This window comes from Manis javanica, chromosome 10 (genome assembly GCF_040802235.1).
Source record: "Manis javanica isolate MJ-LG chromosome 10, MJ_LKY, whole genome shotgun sequence".
Taxonomy (NCBI): domain Eukaryota; kingdom Metazoa; phylum Chordata; class Mammalia; order Pholidota; family Manidae; genus Manis; species Manis javanica.
The window spans coordinates 79,989,869-80,005,815 of record NC_133165.1 but is presented as its reverse complement, the minus strand read 5'-3'; the positions used below and the strand labels follow the sequence as shown (position 1 = coordinate 80,005,815).

Below are 15,947 nucleotides of genomic sequence, written 5' to 3'. Positions count from 1 at the left end.
GATGGGTTTTCCTTTATAGGTGACCTTTTTCTCTCTAGCTGCCTTTAAATCTCTTTCCTTGTCCTTGATCCTTGCCATTTTAATTATTATGTGTCTTTGTGTTGTCTTCCTTGGATCCTTTCTGTTGGGGGTTCTGTGTATTTCCGTGGTCTGTTCGGTTATTTCTTCCCCCAGTTTGGGGAAGTTTTCAGCAATTATTTCTTCCAAGAGACTTTCTATCCCTTTTCCTCTTTCTTCTTCTTCTGGTACCCCTATAATATGAATATTATTCCTTTTGGATTGGTCACATAGTTCTCTTAGTGTTGTTTCATTCCTTGAGATCTTTTTATCTCTCTCTATGTCAGCCTCTATACGTTCCTGTTCTCTGGTTTCTATTCCTTCAATGGCGTCTTGCATCTTATCCATTCTGCTTATAAATCCTTCCAGGGATTGTTTCACTTCTGTGATCTCCCTCCGGACTTCATCCCATTGCTCTTGCATTTTTCTCTGCATCTCATCCCATTGTTCTTGCATTTTTCTCTGCATCTCTGTCAGCATGTTCATGATTTTTATTTTGAATTCTTTTTCAGGAGGACTGGTTACGTCTGTCTCCTTCTCAGGTGTTGTCTCTGTGATCTTTGTCTGCCTGTAGTTTTGCTTTTTCATTGTGATAGAGATAGTTTGCAGAGCTGGTGTGAGTGACCGCTGGAAGAGCTTTCCTTCTTGTTTGTTTGTGGCCTTCCTCTCCTGGGAGAATAGTGACCTCTAGTGACCTATGCTTGGCAGCTGTGCGCAGACAGGGCTTCTGCTACCTGCCTGGTTGCTATGGAGTTTATCTTCACTGTTGCTGTGGGCATGACCTGGCTGGGGCTGCTCCTTCAGAATGGTGGAGCCCCGTTGGAGGGGGAGCGGTCGGGAGGGTATTTATCTCTGTAAGGGGCCTCTGTGCTCCCTGTTGCCCAGGTGTTTAGAGTGCCCAGAGATCCCCAGATTCCCTGCCTCTGGTCTAAGTGTCCTGTCTGCCCCTTTAAGACTTCCAAAAAGCACTCTCCAAACCAAAACAACACCAGCAACAATGAAAGAGGAAAAAAAAAAAAAAAGGTAAAAACGTGCGATTTTCTTTGTCCTCAGGCTCCGGTCCCAGTCACCCGCCCACCAGTCCTGCCGCCCTGCCTCCCTGGCACTGGGGTCCCTGTCCCCCTAAGACCTCCAAAAAGCACTCACCAAAAAGAAAAAAAAGGGAGAAACACACAATTTTCTTTGTCCACCAGGCACCTGCCCACTGGTCTTGCTGCCCTGCCTCCCTGGTATTGGGGTCCCTGTCCCCCTAAGGCCTCCAAAAAGCACTCGCCAAAAAGAAAAAAAAGGGGAAAACGCGCGATATTCTTTGTCCTCAGGCGCCAGCCACAGGCACCTGCCCACCGGTCCCGCCGCCCTGCCTCCCTGGTATTGGGAAAAATGCGCGATTTTCTTTGTCCCCAGGCAGTGGTCTCAGGCACCGACTCACCAGTCTTGCTGCTCTGTTTCCCTGGTATTGGGGTCCCTGTCCCTTTAAGGCTTCCAAAAAGCACCTGCCAAAAAGGAAAAAAAAGGGAAAAACGCATGATTTTCTCCATCTTCAGGCGCCGGTCTCAGGCACCTGCCCACCCGTCCCGCCGCCCTGCCTCCATGGCATTGAGGTCCCTGTCCCCTTAAGGCTTCCAAAAAGCACTCGCCAAAAAAAAAAAAAAGGGAAAAACACGATTTTCCCTGTCCCCAGGCGCCGGTCTCAGGCACCCGCTCACCAGTCCTGCCACCCTGCCTCCCCAGTACTGAGAAAAATGCGCAATTTTCTTTGTCCTCAGGCGCCGGTCTCAGGCACCCGCTCACCAGCCTTGCTGCCCTGTTTCACTGGTATTGGGGTCCCTGTCCCTTTAAGGCTTCCAAAAAGCACTTGTCAAAAAAAAACCGCTCCGGTTTCTTTCCACCCACCGGGAGCCAGGGGGAGGGGCGCTTGGGTCCCCCCAGGCTGGGGCTTGTATCTTACCCCCTTCGCAAGGCGTTGGGTTCTTGCAGGTGTGGATGTGGTCTGGATGTTGTCCTGTGTCCTCTGGTCTCTATTTTAGGAAGATTTTTCTTTGTTATATTTTCATAGATCTATGTGGTTTTGGGAGGAGATTTCCACTGCTCTACTCACGCCGCCATCCTGGCTCTGCCCCAAAAGTTCCACAGACAGGGTATTTGAGTGAGAAATGAAGAGACAAGGAAGAACCTGACAAAGGGGATATGAACAAAATCTTTAAATTTTAAGTAGTGGGGGTGCAAATGTGTATTCGTTTTATACAATGTGTAAAAATGAAGGAATCCTTTTCTATCTAAAACATTGATTCGCTTATTATAGATGACAAGAAAACTATTTAGGTTTAAACTATGACTCAGATCCATCAAGGACTATCATAAATGTAGGTTTTCTCTTAATCCACATTGTTAATTCATCTTTACAAATCAAAGGACTCTAATGATTATTCTCTTTGAAATGCAGCCTGGGAGCATTTTGTCAAGTCCTGCATTGTCGTCTCTACCTTATAGATCCCTGAGGCTGTCACAGCTGAGCTCATGTATTTGTCACATTTGCTGCAAGAGGGAGCCAGGTAGCCTTTCTCAGCCAGACCTAGTCTTGTATGACCAAGTGTAGTCACACCAGCCACAGGGAGCATTACTCATGCCATGGGCATCTGCACAATCCTAACCCCTCCCCCTTGATTCTGTTACTCAGTCAGAATACACTGGTAATTCACTCAATTATCACCAATCTGGTTCTTACCTTTCTAGTACAGTAGTCCCACCTCACCCTTGAAGCATATGTTCCAAGACACCTAGTGAATACCTGGATCCATGAACACAGAAACCTAGATATATTGTGTTTCACCACCACCACCACACACATACCTGTGATGAAGTTTAATTTATAAATTAGTATTGTAGAAATTAACAAAAAAGCCCATATTAAAATAGAACAATTGTAATAATATGCTATAATAAAAGTTGTCTTATGATGGTCTCTCTCAAAATATCTGCTGTGCTATACTCACCATTCTTCTTCTTGTGATGCTATGAGATAATAAAATGCCTATGTGATGAAGTGAGGTGAATATGTAGGCATTTTGGTGTAGCATTAGGCTGCTATTGACCCTCAGACGTATCGACCATACATCTGAAGGAGACCAATCTGCTTCTGGACCAGGGATGGATAACTAATACCTGGAAGTGAAACCACAGAAAAGGGGGGTTACTGGACTGGTAGTAGTGCACCATGCTGAACCACACAGGAAATATCCACCTCACTGAGATGACAAAGTTCTCAAGACCTAAAGTTACCCTTTTGTTGACACACCCTGCTACTATGAGGCATCTATACATACAGCTAAGAAATCTCTGGGTTTTTAGACCCTTTCTAATCTGGCTTGAATGTACATTATTCAATCATTAATTTCCTCTTTAATCCATCAAATAAAATTGAATCATGATCTGTGTTAAGCACTAGGGCTGGGGCTGCAGAATGAATGCTCCCTATCTGCATATACTGCTGATGCGACCTTGGGCGAGTTACATAACCCTTCTCTACCTCAATTTCCTCCTCTGCAAAATGAGTCTCTTAATAGGACCTGCCAAGACATTTTTGGGCACAGGGTAAACACTTGTTACAATGTGAGCCATAATGATAATAATTATAACAAAAATAACCAGTAATAAAAAAACTCATCATATTTAGCTGTATGCTTATTGCTGTCATTGCTGTCATCATAAACTTCTCTCCAATACGTGGTTAACCCTTGAGCAACTTAGGGATTAGGGACATCGACCCCCATGCTGTGGAAATCCATGTACAACTTTCAATTCTCCAAAACCTGACTACTGATAGCCTACTGTTGACCTGAAGCCTTGCCGATAAGTTAATGAAGACATATTTTGTATTTCATAGGTGTCACATGCTATATTCTACCAAGAAAGTATGCTAGAGAAGAGAAAAAGTATCTTCAAATTGTTACAGATCTCTAAAAATTTTCCCAATATAGTTATTGAAAACAACCTGCATATAAGCGATCAACACAGATCAAGCCACATACTTCTTTCCCCCATCACATACTCAAAACTAGTTTGAAAAATTATTATGAAAGTTATAGGATTATTTTTGGAAGCAGAACTTGATAAGAGCAGTCACCACAACAACTTTCTGAAATAATTACTTTGTTATTATACTAAATATCTACAGGGAGTAATCTGATTTCTTACAAGGTTGATATTATTTCTATATTTAAGGAGTCCAGGTGACACTTTTACACTAACAACCTTATTTATTATTAAGGGTGGTATTGTGTTTGTGCCAACTTTAGTCAAGAGGAGAGATTAGGATCAATTTTGTAGAAAGGCACAAGGGAATGGCTTTCAATGAATTGCCCATAAATACAGTATTTTCTATTTAAGTTTTTACTATGAATAGGAACCAAGACTTACTTAGAAAAAGATCACATTCTCATTCAAAAATACATTTTCCAAAGATAATATTAGCATATGGAATTATGTGGTCATCAGATTTTCAAAAGTACTGCATATTTCAATAACTTGTTTAATCTCCCCAAATAAAATTACTTGCACAATGAAGCTAAGTATTTATCATTGTTACCTAGTTTTATGACTTTAAAAAACAACTTCCTGCATGTTAAATAAGTAATCGAAAGTATATAGCAGGGAATTATCAAAGCTTAGATTAGAACCCTTTTTTTTTAAGTAATAAAACACAGATTAAATTTCCCTATGAAAAAAATTCTGATATGAGTTTGCAGTTCTGAAGGATAAATATTTTGTCACTTGTTAATGCATGTTTTATTGAGGTTTTATTGAATGCAGAATAAGATCACTACAACTGTATTTTAAATTTTATCAGGGGTTGAAATCCTCTTATTTTTATCTACAGACCTGCAGAATTCAGAGTTTAGTCATGCCAAATAAGACATCAATAAGAGAATTCATTCTTCTGGGCCTTGCAGATGACCCAGAGGTACAGGCCATGACAGCCTTCTTCATGTTGCTCACCTGCTTATTGAGCAAAGGTGGAAACCTGACCATCATCCTGTTAACACTACCAAATGTCTGTTTCAAGACTCCCATGTGTTTTTTCCTCAGGAATTTCTCTTTCTTAGAAATTTCATTCACAACAGTCTGTATTCCTAGGTTTCTGATCAGCATTGCCATAAGAGATGCAGCTATTATCTTAAAATGCTGGCATGACACAAATATTTTTTGTAATCTTCCAGGTACCACAGAGTTTTTCCTTCTGACTGTAATGTCCTATGACCGCTATGTGGCTATCTGCAAACCTCTACATTACATAACTGTCATGCGTGACAGAGTCTGCAACCGGCTTGTAATCAGCTCCTGGCTAGCTGGTTTCCTGGTTATCTTTCCCCCAGGGGTTATGGGACTCCAGCTGGATTTCTGTGACTCTAACATTATTGACCACTTCACTTGTGACTCTTCTCCTGTGCTCCTGAAGGCTTGCACAGACACAAAGTTTCTAGAGCTTATGGCATTTCTCTTGGCAGTGTTCACACTCATGGTAACTTTAGCCGTGATGACTCTCTCTTGCACACTTATCCTGAGAACAATTCTGAAGATCCCCTCAGCCCAGCAAAGGAAAAAGGCCTTTTCCATGTGCTCCTCCCACATGATTGTAGTTCCCATTTCTCATGGGAGTTGCATTTTTATGTATGCAAAGACATCTGCACAGGAAGGTGTGGCTTTGAGCAAAGGTGTAGTGGTACTTAACACCTCTGTTGCTCCCAATCCCTTTATTTACACTTTAGGGAACCAGTGGGTAAAACAAGCCCTTAAGGACTTTACAAAAAAAAAATGCTTCCAAGCAAGCACAAATCTTTATGAAATCTGTAGATGAAACCATATGCAAAACACATGTAAATCAAATCACTGTTCTAAGTGATAGGCATACCTAGGAGAATGATGCACATAAAAGTTCCTGCCATTGTAGGCCTTCCTTCTAGCCAGGGGACACACAAGAAAAACAGCCAACATAATAGACAGGTAAATTACCTAGGGCTTTATTAAGTGACAAATGCTCTAAATTATTTTTAAGAAAAGGACGGGAATCAAATTCAATAGGGTGGTCAGAATTTCAAAGTTGTTATATGGCTCCTTTATTTTCCATTTTTCAACATTCGAATGTACTTTCCTGTATTCTTTATCATTTTTCTTTTTTGTATTTTTCCCAAGTCCATATAGTGATCTGTGTCACACATGTCAACCGCAAGGGGATTGTGAGGTGTGACTTTTTAAGTATTCAAATTCTTTTACTTTCAAAAGTTCAGCATCAAGCTTTAGAGACCTCAAATTCTACATAAAAATGAACAATCTGAAATGAAATTCACAGCAACTCACAGTTAATGAATGGAATGGAATCTAACTTCAAGGCTTAGAAAACTATGCTTCATGATTGTTTCTAGCAAAGAGCACTATCTCCTCCCTACTCTTACTCAGATATTCAGAATCTGTATAGGGAAAATATAGCTGATAAACAATGATATTCTGTGAAGACAGGTTATTTCAGGCTATCAGGTTACTTTTCTACCAACTTTGCTCCATCAGAACTATTTATGGATATCATTTCAGATTATTTAACTTCTGTTAAACAATAACTGGAGTTGTGAGAGGACCCTGCTGGGAAGGGAGATCTCCCATGGTGCTCTGAACAGGGTTATTAAGGATGACTGCTTTTGGAGTAACTTAGTTTTTTTTTTTTTGATATATCGTATTATCAGAAAATAGACAGAGATAGGAAATCAGGAAAATCCACCTATGAAGATGCTGAAAATCAATGAAGGAGTTTTACAACCTATTTAACTTGCACATAAGAATCATAGGACCCCATTTTACTGGTACTCAAATTAATAAGGCAGTTCAAAGTAAAAGAACTCTCTTCTCTCTTTTCAAACAATCTCTCTAAGTAACCAGCACAATTTAATTAACAGGAATGGAAATCCTGGAATAAAATATGAAATTCAGGGGCTTGAAATTTAAAAATTAAACAATTGAGTATGTCAAAAAACAAAACAATGAAAATAAGCAATGACTTAGCAATTAATGAAAATAAAGGAAACAGTAAGGTTTTTACTAATTACAAAAACTCCAATTCTAACATCATAAAAATGTGAGGTAAACATTAATATTATAAGGATAAAATATTCCAAATATTGACAAAACAATAAAATGTTATGACTATATGATATTAATATAATTATGGTACTCTATGCAATTACATACAAACACTCTTTATATTTTTATGATATGGTATTAATTAGCAAATATTCATAAGGAAACAAATACTCTGAATACATATTTTAAGTATGGGAGGAATTACTGAAAAATTATACAAAGCTCTGTGAGCTGTGCCTTCCAACCATTGCCAAGATCTTATTAATGTCTTATTGGATGCATAAACCAGTATCTTTTTGGATGTATAAAACTTACATGCTAAACCATTCATTTAAAATATTCTTGTATGTGAACATGTGTATATGTATATGTATTTCACACACCATAGTTTATTAATTACAGTAGAGTTTATTATACCAGAACAAACAGTAAAAGGATCTGAAAACATTGGTAAATTGAATGCCTAGACTGTGCTTTATACATGCTCAGAGTTTTGATACCTAACAGTTTGTAATCCTATATTTTTATATAAGATCAGTGTGGGATATTGTTAAAAATTATTGGGAAGGGTCATCAATAATTTCATTGTCTCAAGCAACAAGGAAACAAAGTTTTAGAATAACAGAATTTTCCATCTAGATGAGATTATAGATACATTCTCATACAAGGAGAGAAAATAAAAGATACACCACTAACCATAATTGCAAGTGAGCTGCATGATTATTTCTTGAAGAATGAGGATATGACCTCAGAATCCTTCTCAACGCAGTGCCCACACCCTAAGAGTTGACCTGTCACATGAGATTTATTCGTATCCCTGACTTTGCCCGACACTCTCACTTGTGAAACCCAGAAAAGGAAGGGATTTCTCCCAAGGTACTCAGTGAATCCTTGCAAATGGAGATCTACGTCCCAGTTCAGTTATCTTTCCATAAGCCAAGCTGTCCATCTACTTGTTCCTTTCCTGGTCAGGGCTCCTAAAATAATTTATGCTCTCCAATCAAAATGTGCACACCAACAGCTAGGAGCACTTAATGGTTGCTAATGGAACATCAAACCCAGCAAGAAGATTCATGGTATGTCTGTTCCCCCAAGTTGAGAAAACAGTATTCCTCTCCTAGTCACCATAAAAGTATTTCTGACAGTAGATCCTATTCTAAACTAATCACAGACTTTTTCTTGGTTATCAAGTTTGTCCTCAATTCTGATTGAAGCTTGACAGGGTTCTCCCAGGCAGGCACCCAATCATAAGCGGCCTTGGCTGACACTCGTCAGGCTCCTGCTTCCCCTGCTGACTGCTGCTGACACCCCAAGAGGCGCAGATGAAACTGAGGGCTGCTTGTGGCACAGAGCCTGGGTCCTCAATGCTTTAGTGCCTTCCCCCTCTTCCTTTTAGTGTAGATGCATGTGGAGTTTCTCAGAGGACATGACAGGGCCCCTTTAGATACTGTTATAAAATAATATGAGAGTTACTCTCCTAAAAAAATTCATCTTTTGTATGCTAAGTTTGTGTTAAAACAGCCTTTCTTGTAAATGTATGAGACCCAAACAGCTATTTCTATAGAGAAATATATAAATATTCATGAGATTTTAAGTATGCAAAGTTATGTTCACTATCTCCTTTTGTAGAAACTTGCTCTCAAAATGTAATAGGACAATAATGCCAACATGTGTATGTCTGTCTGTCTATGCTTTCTAACATTTTATATAAGAGGGACTTTAAATGCTCAACAAGAATGGATTAGATTCACTATGGCACAGCCATAAAGGCACACCACATTCAGCCATTAAAACTGGTGCTGGAAATGTATGCAATAATATCAAATGATTACTTTGTAATGCTTACAACTTACAATGAACATTTCCTAATTAGGAAACAAGTATTTAAATTATATATATACATATATATATATATATATATATATATTACAGGAAGACAACCTCTTTACATAAAAAGATCCATGCTGTGAAGTTTTAAGATTATATTTGTTTTTACAATGGTGGTAAAATTTCTTATAATCCGTTACTAACTAAACCTGTCTTTGCACTACCATTATTGAGTATACAAAAGTAAGTAAGAAACCTAGTTTTTCACTTAAATAATATGCTCAACAAGAAGATACTATTTCAAAGAAGGCTTTTCTTTTAGGACTGTATTTATTTACTGTGGAATAAACCATGCTTAATTTTCTTACTAGTAAGAAGAGCTTTGGTAAACATTATTGAAATAAATCTTGGGTTGCATGCTTATATATTGGAAATAATAGAGAAACATAAAGGTGAAATTGAGTTGCTTCTAATTTTAGATGTAATCTAGTTATTTAGTTCAGTTAATTAGAGGAGAAATACTTCCTAGAAAATTTTAGCTGGAATGACGTATCTTAAAAGTCTTCAATAGTTTTTAAATTATTTCATAGACGTTGGAACCAGGTGCTTTCCCTTAATAGTTCTCTGTCTGTTTTGCCTTTCACTGTTTTCAACTAATTCCCACAGTATTAAGAATGATACATGGATCATTGGAATATGAACACAGAAAATGTTGGTTTATTTTTGCTAAACTTTCCCCCTCCCCAAATACCTGGACATCCTCCTGCTGGATAATTTCCTCAAACGTCTCCTGGGGCACTGGTCCCATAATATACCAATTAAAATATACTCTCCAAAGTTGATCTTATACATGATTCATGAGTGCCCAATTACTCTTTTCCCAAAAGTCATTAAGAATTCATCTTAAAGAATGCTTCCAAAACAAAAAGACATTTCTATAGCAAAACACATTAAAGGTGCTGTGTTTACTTTATCTAAGGAAAGGAAATGGAAATTGCCCTGTGTCAAATAACCAGAAAACGAATCAAAAAATAATTCTAGATTATTTTTCTTTAATAATTTCTACCTGAAGATTTGGTATTCAAATGGCAGGTGAAATATTTCACAATTCTCAATTAGAAGGGTGGGGATAAACATGAGGAAACTGTTCCATTAGAAGTTTTCAGATGAAATATTGACATGTTTATAAGGGAGGATTTGCGGCAAGAGAGGAAAGTAAGTTATTCCTCCATAAAGCACTGGCCCACTGTCTTAAATATTCCGGTTTAAGACAAATGAACACATAGTATGCTTTCAATATTTAACACTAACCACCAATCCTCTGACAGTATGTAAGTATTCTCAGTTTATTTTTATCTGATGTTTCAACTTCTATTCATTACAGAGCATTGAAACTGCCTTTGGTGTCCTGCTCTCTTCTTTCTCACTTTCTCTCTCCATTCAATACATTCAATAAATTCTCTCTATATATCTTATATGTATTTCTATATTCTCTATACCCAATAGTTAAATCCACAAACTGAAAAGTACAAATACTGTAAAAGGTGATTTCTATCCATTAACTAAGATGTGTGGAACATGACATACATTCCTAATATTGGTACATTTACACTTTAGAAAGACCAGTCATATTCTTCATGTAGGGGTCCATCAGAGCTTTAAATAACATATGTTAAGTGTTCGTATGTTTCTTATCTACATTCTGTATGAGAGTACTTCTGAACTGCATTAACATTTTGTGAACAGATGATGTGATGCTCAACTATTAATTAGATTTTCAAAAATTATTTAATTAAGAATTTTTAAACAATAAAGTGAAAATCACTAACTGACTTTACCTGGAAAGACATCTTTGTTATGAAATTAAGAATGAAGACAAGCATGCAGAAGTTCCATTAATATTTGGAAATATAATGTGTAGGGGGATTGAAAATGTATGGATATCTTTATATAAGCCACTAATTTTATAAATAAAACTTCATAATACAATGTTAGAATGACTTGATCTCTGCTTTCTTTACAAAAGAACAGGCAATAAATACACGGATGGAGACAATAATTACTACTTCTGTAGATGAACAATTAGAATTTTCATGGGAAAATGTCAGTTAAGGTTGACGCTGATGACTGATTTACATGATCACTAGGGATTTTCTGCCTGGAAAAGATGATTTAAGAAAAGCATAATGTCCTATATATTTTAGCTAAATAATGAAGCCTAGGTGAGAAGAATTGATGTTCAATCAACAGATTTTCCACATAGCAATTATAAGAAGTGGAGGCAGAGTAAATTTGTAGCAAGGAATCAGAGGACAGCCCTCAGAGTAATAATATGCATATTAAATGCAGAAGATACACTTAAAAGAGGAATTTAAAAATTGGGGTAAAAGGGGAGTGTATATATAGAAGGACATTGTATTTAGTCTCCCAGATACTTGTGAAAATACAATCATTACTTGAAAAAGTAGATGCAGATATTTATGATTGTCTAACTGATTTATTGTTGTCTGTCTTCATTTTGCCAGGAAGCTCTGTCAAAAATCAACCACCAGAAATGAGGAACAGAACATCAGTAACAGATTTCATCCTCCTGGGTCTGACCAATAATCCAGAAGCGCAGGTTGTGATTTTCCTCTTTTTATTTCTCACATATGTCCTGAGTGTTACTGGAAATCTCACTATCATTGTTCTCACCCTGCTGGATTCCCACCTGAAGACCCCCATGTATTTCTTCCTCAGGAATTTCTCCTTCTTAGAAATTTCATTTACTTCTGTCTGTAACCCTAGATTTTTGATCAGCATCCTGACTGGAGACAAATCTATTTCCTACAATGCTTGTGCAGCTCAGCTGTTTTTTTTTATCTTCCTTGGTTCGACGGAGTTTTTCCTTCTGGCCTCTATGTCCTATGATCGCTATGTGGCCATCTGCAAACCTCTGCATTACACAACCATCATGAGTCACAAGATCTGCTGCCAGCTTGTAGTCGGCTCTTGGCTGGCTGGCTTCTTGGTGATCTTCCCTCCGCTGACCATGGGGCTGCAGCTGGATTTCTGTGACTCCAATGTCATTGACCACTTCACCTGTGATGCTGCTCCCTTACTGCAGATCTCTTGCACAGACACCAGTACTCTCGAGCGCATGAGCTTTGTTTTAGCTGTGCTTACGCTTATGTCCACTTTGACATTAGTGATTCTCTCCTACTCTTACATCCTCAGGACAATTCTGAGAATCCCCTCAGCCCAACAAAGAAAAAAGGCTTTCTCAACCTGCTCCTCCCACATGATTGTTGTCTCTCTCTCTTACGGAAGCTGCATCTTCATGTATGTGAAAACATCAGCCAAGGAAGGGGTTGCATTGACAAAAGGGGTAGCTATGCTCAATACCTCTGTCGCTCCTATGCTGAATCCATTTATTTATACCTTAAGGAACCAGCAGGTGAAACAAGCACTTAAGGATGTTCTGAGAAAGATACTTTCCTCAAAAACATTGACCTGATGGCACTTTATAACTAAAATATACACCCAGTAGTTTTTGCCAGAGAACCAATAAAGAATAAATTGTTTTATTTCTTCTCTCTTCTTACTTTATTCATTTCTCAGTAATACTATTGTTTATGCTATTTTGTATTCACTGTTCTTACATACAAGTTCTCCTTATATGAATTTAAGCACAAAACCATTATGGAATGATCTGTAGCACCCTATGGTATAACACAAAGTGACAATTGTTACTTCTTAGGTTAGTGTATGCACTTCAAAATATACATTGTGTTTATATTTATTATTGCCTAATTTATTTAAAAGTACATGGCATTGATATTTTAGCTATTAAATCTTGTAAGTATATATATATCTATATATATATAGATAGATAGATAGATATATATCCTTTAACTATTTTTATTTACAATGATACTTAGAGGAAAGTTACTGGTTACATAATAACTGATACACAAACAAACTTTAATTTAAGGATCCAACAATATCAACCAGGGGACATTGATATTTATACTGATCCACAAATTTAACTTGCAATTTATTTAATTTCTATATGATGTATGAAAATCGAATTACATCTTATGATAGCAAAGCAGTAAAAGCTAGAATAGTCTTTAGTTGTTTTTTTTTCTTTAAAGACAGTACCATTACCTATAATGCTTGTGCCAGTCAAATGTTTTTTTTGTTCTCTTTGGTTCAACAGAATTTTTTCTCCTGGCAGCCATGTCCTATGACCGCTACATTGCTATCTGTAAACCCCTGCATTACATGACCATCATGAACAGTAGGGTCTGTACCTTATTAGTCCTCTGCTGTTGGGGGTCTGGCTTGGTGATCATTCTCCCACCCCTTAGCTTGAGCCTCCAGCTTGAATTCTGTGACTCCAATACAGCTGATCATTTTGGCTGTGATGCAGGTCCCCTCCTAAAGATCTCATGCTCAGATACACGGGTAATAGAACAAGTGGTTATCCTTGTGTCTAAATTTGGACTCATCATCACCCTAGTGTGTGTGATTCTGTCCTACACACACATCATCAGGACAATTCTCAGGTTCCCCTCTGTCCAACAGAGAAAAAAGGCCTTTTCCACCTGCTCTTCCCACATGATTGTGGTTTCCATCACCTATGGCAGCTGCATCTTCATCTACATCAAGCCCTCGGCAAAGGAGGAGGTGGCCGTAAACAAAGGCGTCTCAGTGCTCACTGCATCTGTTGCCCCCTTGTTTTTACACCCTGAGGAATAAGCAAGTGAAACAAGCTTTTAATGACTCCGTGAAGAGGATTGCAATGTTCTAAAAAAAAATCAGTTTTGATGAATCAAAGTAAAATGAAAGAAGAAAATAATCTAAATGTTTAACTACAGCTTCTTATTTCAATGCTTTGTGCCTATAATTCAGTCATATTAACCTTATCAGAGACATGTACTACTGCATCCTACTCTCACCTTAAGCACATTCTTTCTCCTTTCAAACCAACCTCATAAGTGGTGTTTTCCCTCATTGTGAAACTATAAAAATATTTTCAAGTAATTAAATTTGTTCATTTCTTACCCAAATTTTTTTCAATGCTGTGGTTCAGGAAGAAAAGAAACAATATCTAAACGTATACAAATTATCTAGAAGATACATTATGTAGTGATAGTACTAGTTTCTTCTCAAAAGCAAAGTTGTCAGAATGATCCTAAATAGTAACAGAGTGCAAGTCAATGAAGAAAGGAAAGAAGAAAGAAAAAAAATGAAAGACATGGAGGAACGGAGGGAGGGAGGGAGGGAGGAAGGAACGAAGGAATGAAGGAAAACAGAGAAGAGAGAGAATGGAAACAGGAAAGCAAGCAAGGAAGCAAAAAGAAGAAGAAAGAGGCCTCTACTGATTATACTCCAGCCTTTTAAATTACTATCTTTCAAACTAAATCGTTACTTCTGCTGGATAACAGACAAAAAGGGCAAAGAATTAAAATTGAAAAAATTACTTCTGACATTAAATTTAAAACTCAGGGATTATTTATCTTAAAATTTAAAGGTAGGCCTTGAAATTGCATTTAATACTCTTTAATTATTTCTATGGCATAATTCTGAAAACAATTGCTTTTTTGGAACTCCTAATGATATGTCAGACTCTTCCAATCATTATTATTAATGCCCTTGCCAATGCTATGAATCATGTTTTAGTTTTATCAAAATGTATGCAGAAGAAGATTGAGTAAATTGATGAACACATCATAGAGAGCAATTTATGAAGCCTGAATTCTGATTTCAAGGCATGTTCAGCCCACTCCAGTCCACTGCCTTTCAAGCAGCAGTGTGGTTTGGAGAGGGCAGGGTGGGAAAAGGACACTGGGATTGAGAGCATACCAGCTGACATACTAACAGGGTGCTCTCTCTGCAGTAATGCACTCCTGGTTTATCAACGTATCTTCTTATCTTCACACGTTAAGTTATTTTATTGACATCAAAGAAGAAAATTAAATTGACTCAACATTTCAGAATTTATGTAATAAGTTTTACACACCATAATCTGTCCTGTGGTAGCATATTTAAGATTTTATGTTTTGATAAGGGGAAAGATGAGATATTGCACTTATCATCTTCCTGCCAACTTTGGAGCATATTTATTATCAGCATAACCTCCTGGAGTGTTCACCAAAGAGTTCTTATATACTGAAATCACTATAAGAAATATTTGAATAAAGAAATCAGGACCAAAGTAATTATGTGACATTTCATAATGTGTTTCATTTGATAAAAAGTCCGTAATCAGTGAATGTAACTATTATTTTTGATATATTTGTAAAGCAGAATTAAACAATCTTTATTTACTTAATTGAAATAATGAGCTGTAAAACCTGTAAGTTAAAATAAGAAAAAGCTCAGATCATCAGCACATAAAATTGAAGAACACAGAGAAGCAGGAGCTAAGAAACTAAGCCAGGTCACGTGACCCCAACCTCCTTTACTGTGGAGTTAAGACGTTATATCCACAATGGGGTTGGGGGTTCTTGATAATATGGGTGAATGTAGTGACCACATCGTTTTTCATGTGAAATCTTTATAAGAGTGTATATCAATGATACCTTAATAAAAAAATTGTATAAAGGATGCAAGGGGAAACATAGGTTAAAAATGACTTAGAAGTCATTTAAATAAAAGTTTTTAAAAGAAGAAAAAAATGTTATGTCCATAAATAAATGCAAAACCTTGATAATTAGTAATTATTTTGAAGCACTGAAATTGCACTCAGGGGTGTAAAGTAGCAGTCTTTTAAACTGAAGGTAAAAGATGTGCAGTGGTGGAAGTATTAAAGTTTGAAATGAAAGAAAGCCATTAATACCAAGCAGCTCCATTATTTGGGGTGATTTAGTAGTGGTTTTCCTTTTGTGGTGTTTAGCCTGATTATTTATCATTTTTGTGGTCTGTACAGTTGAAGAAGCAGATGCTGC

At 37.3% G+C, this 15,947-nt stretch overlaps 2 protein-coding genes and 1 pseudogene across 2 annotated transcripts; all 3 read left to right on the top strand.

The window, feature by feature from the left end:
- Nucleotides 1–4,957: 4,957 nt before the first annotated feature.
- LOC140843862 (olfactory receptor 6C65-like) lies at nucleotides 4,958–5,911 on the top strand. Its single transcript, XM_073214284.1, has one exon. It carries the CDS (start codon nucleotides 4,958–4,960, stop codon nucleotides 5,909–5,911), a length of 954 nt encoding a protein of 317 aa, XP_073070385.1.
- A 5,655-nt stretch (nucleotides 5,912–11,566) lies between these two features.
- Nucleotides 11,567–12,508, top strand: LOC140843861 (olfactory receptor 6C76-like). Its single transcript, XM_073214283.1, has one exon. The coding sequence runs from the start codon at nucleotides 11,567–11,569 to the stop codon at nucleotides 12,506–12,508; it is 942 nt and encodes a 313-aa protein (XP_073070384.1).
- Nucleotides 12,509–13,066: 558 nt separating this feature from the next.
- Nucleotides 13,067–13,755, top strand: LOC108399042 (olfactory receptor 6C2-like; annotated as a pseudogene).
- Nucleotides 13,756–15,947: the final 2,192 nt, after the last annotated feature.

What these genes read in the sequence shown, in the direction of transcription:
- LOC140843862 (XM_073214284.1), top strand. Translation starts at nt 4,958, where the DNA reads ATGCCAAATAAGACATCAATAAGAGAATTCATTCTTCTGGGCCTTGCA.
- LOC140843861 (XM_073214283.1), top strand. Translation starts at nt 11,567, where the DNA reads ATGAGGAACAGAACATCAGTAACAGATTTCATCCTCCTGGGTCTGACC.